At 37.9% G+C, this 2,448-nt stretch overlaps 1 protein-coding gene across 1 annotated transcript in view; it reads left to right on the top strand.

The window, feature by feature from the left end:
* EGFR (epidermal growth factor receptor) overlaps positions 1–2,448 on the top strand; it is a 319,504-nt gene that overhangs the window by 302,041 nt on the left and 15,015 nt on the right. Inside the window, exons 21-22 of the mRNA XM_019509106.1 lie at positions 756–911; positions 1,648–1,723. Of these exons, the coding sequence (XP_019364651.1) occupies positions 756–911; positions 1,648–1,723 (232 nt within the window). The remainder of the gene's footprint in view (positions 1–755; positions 912–1,647; positions 1,724–2,448) is intronic.

Here is a 2,448-nt window from a genome sequence, read left to right as displayed (position 1 = left end):
CCACCAATAAATGATTGTAGTTCTTAAAAAGGGTCCTGAGAGAACCCTAGAAAACTTGCCTTTTTGTTTCCCTTCAGGAGAAAAGTTCTGTGGTCAGAAATACAGATGGTAGGTTCAGGGCATAACAAAGCAAGACGAGCACAATAAGCCTTTTATCTTTCTAAAAAGCTTTTCAGCCCATATGGAAAAAGAACTTCTATTTTCCTCCAAAAAGAAGTTGTATCAAATATATTTATATACATGTCAAATGTAACCTAGTCACAGGAGGTACTGAAACTGGCAGAGCATAATGTTGCAGAAGGAAGTTGAATGCAGAAAGAATGCTGAACTCAGCCACAAAAAATATTTTTCCCCATCACTTTTGAAAGAGCGAGCCCAGATTTTAGCAGTTACAAATCAGAGTGCATAAAGAGGTGGCATAGAATCAACCCCTTGACACTGTTACTTGGTTGATTGAACACTTCTTCCAATTTGTTATTTTATATATGCAGTATATGTGAGTTTAACATATATTTTTGTTAAACATGCTGGCCAAGTTTTGTTCTGTGTTGCACTGAGGTCAGGAGCATTGCAGAAGTATGAGAGGGAAAGAATTTGGCCCATTACCTTGAAAGTACCTTCTTGTATGTAGATTCCTTGGGCTAGATCCCAGTCAAAGCTGCATTCACCCATTACACCAGGTATAAATCCTCTACTACTTTCTGACAGAGTGTGTATGAGGGAGGAATGACATTTGCTTATCGTGTATATTGTAGGGCATGAACTACTTGGAAGAACGTCGCTTGGTACATCGTGACCTGGCTGCCAGAAATGTCCTTGTTAAAACTCCTCAACATGTGAAGATCACGGACTTTGGATTGGCAAAACTACTTGGTGCTGATGAGAAAGAGTACCATGCAGAAGGAGGCAAAGTAAGAAGGATCAGAGAACCATCCATTATGTGCTTACTAGCTGCTGAAGTTGTTTGTACTTGTGTATAAATCTTGATTTGAATAATGAGAGGAGCAATGTGTGGTATTTTCAAAAGTGCTCCCTTGGAAACTGGTGAGAGTCCACTAACTTTTTAATGGAAAGAGAATCGTAGTCCAATGATGAACACTTGAAAATACCACCCATTATGTCTGGGAAAAGGCCAGATTAGTTTTGAAAAACATAAAGCTTGTCTGAATTCTGTAGTGTAGCCAAAACCAGTAATGAGGTATAGTTTATGAACAGAATGGGAATACTGTGTATCTGAAGCAAGGCCTCTCTTCAACACGTCTTCATGGCGGAGAAGCTGCTTGTGAATGTTATGGAGACCATAAATGGAAACCATATGAGTTCAGAGTGAACTTCATTGTACTGCCTGGAAGTGAATTTGTATCCTGTTGCGATATGAGAAAGTTTGGGTTTTTTTTAAAAGCATGATTTTTTTTAAATTAAATCATTAGAAATATTCTTGTTAAGCAAAATACTATGCAAGTTCTCAGGCTCTGAGTGAACCACCAAAATGATGATAACTCCCTGAGAATCACAGGCTGCTTACCATATATCTGAGATTTTCAGCCTACAACCAAATTGTTGGTTTGAAAAATTCACTGTGATTTGTAGTAGACTTACTTCTAGATTTGGGATACGGACGTATAGCTTAATTGTAAATCTTTCTAGGTTCCGATTAAATGGATGGCCTTGGAGTCAATTTTACACCGCATTTATACCCATCAAAGTGATGTCTGGAGTTATGGTGAGTCAAAAAACATGGCTGCAATGATTTTAAAGGTGTGAGAAAATGTGTCGGTTTTGTTAATGACATTATGCAAACTATCACTTTTTTTCCTTTCTTTCTTTCCACTCTCTTCAGTATCAAAATGATGGAAAGTTTGAATGGGCCAAATCCTGAACTGCTTAATTGGATGGTGCATGTGGTTATCTTAGCATGCAGTCGATATGATTATCACTTCTCTAAGAAAAACACAATCAAGCAGTGGGTTCTTTTTTGGTCAGGAGGGTGGCAGCTGCACTTTGGTGAAGGGCAGGTTTAGCATTAAGAAATAACTAACCCACCTAATAATGTAACAACAAAGAATGAGAAATTCAAATATTTTCACCTAGCTATACACAAATCAACATCAGCTTGCGGTCTTGCCTGGAACACCTAGAAATCATTGCCTTCCTGAGTTTCATGAAAAAGCAAGTGGCACCAAACTTTTGTGCAGAATATTTTATATAGAATAAGTAGACTAATGGCCTTTGAACTTAAGCATCTAGAAACCTCAGCTGGAACTGGCTGGATAAGGCCTTAATAGCCTGGTAAATAAGTAGAATTTAGGGAATTGAATGCCCTTTAATATGTAGGCCTATAGGTATTTCGGAATTTGGTTCAAAAGGAGGCAATGAAAGCCAGTCTTTTACAACCGCATCAAATCAAATTCTTAAACACCATTCTCCCTTTATGTAGGAAGATACAGT

Source organism: Gavialis gangeticus, unplaced genomic scaffold, assembly GCF_001723915.1.
Source record: "Gavialis gangeticus isolate Ggan-Ray unplaced genomic scaffold, GavGan_comp1, whole genome shotgun sequence".
In the NCBI taxonomy this organism is placed as follows: domain Eukaryota; kingdom Metazoa; phylum Chordata; order Crocodylia; family Gavialidae; genus Gavialis; species Gavialis gangeticus.
Note: the sequence above shows the minus strand (reverse complement) of the source record. Positions and strands in the feature narration are given on the sequence as shown.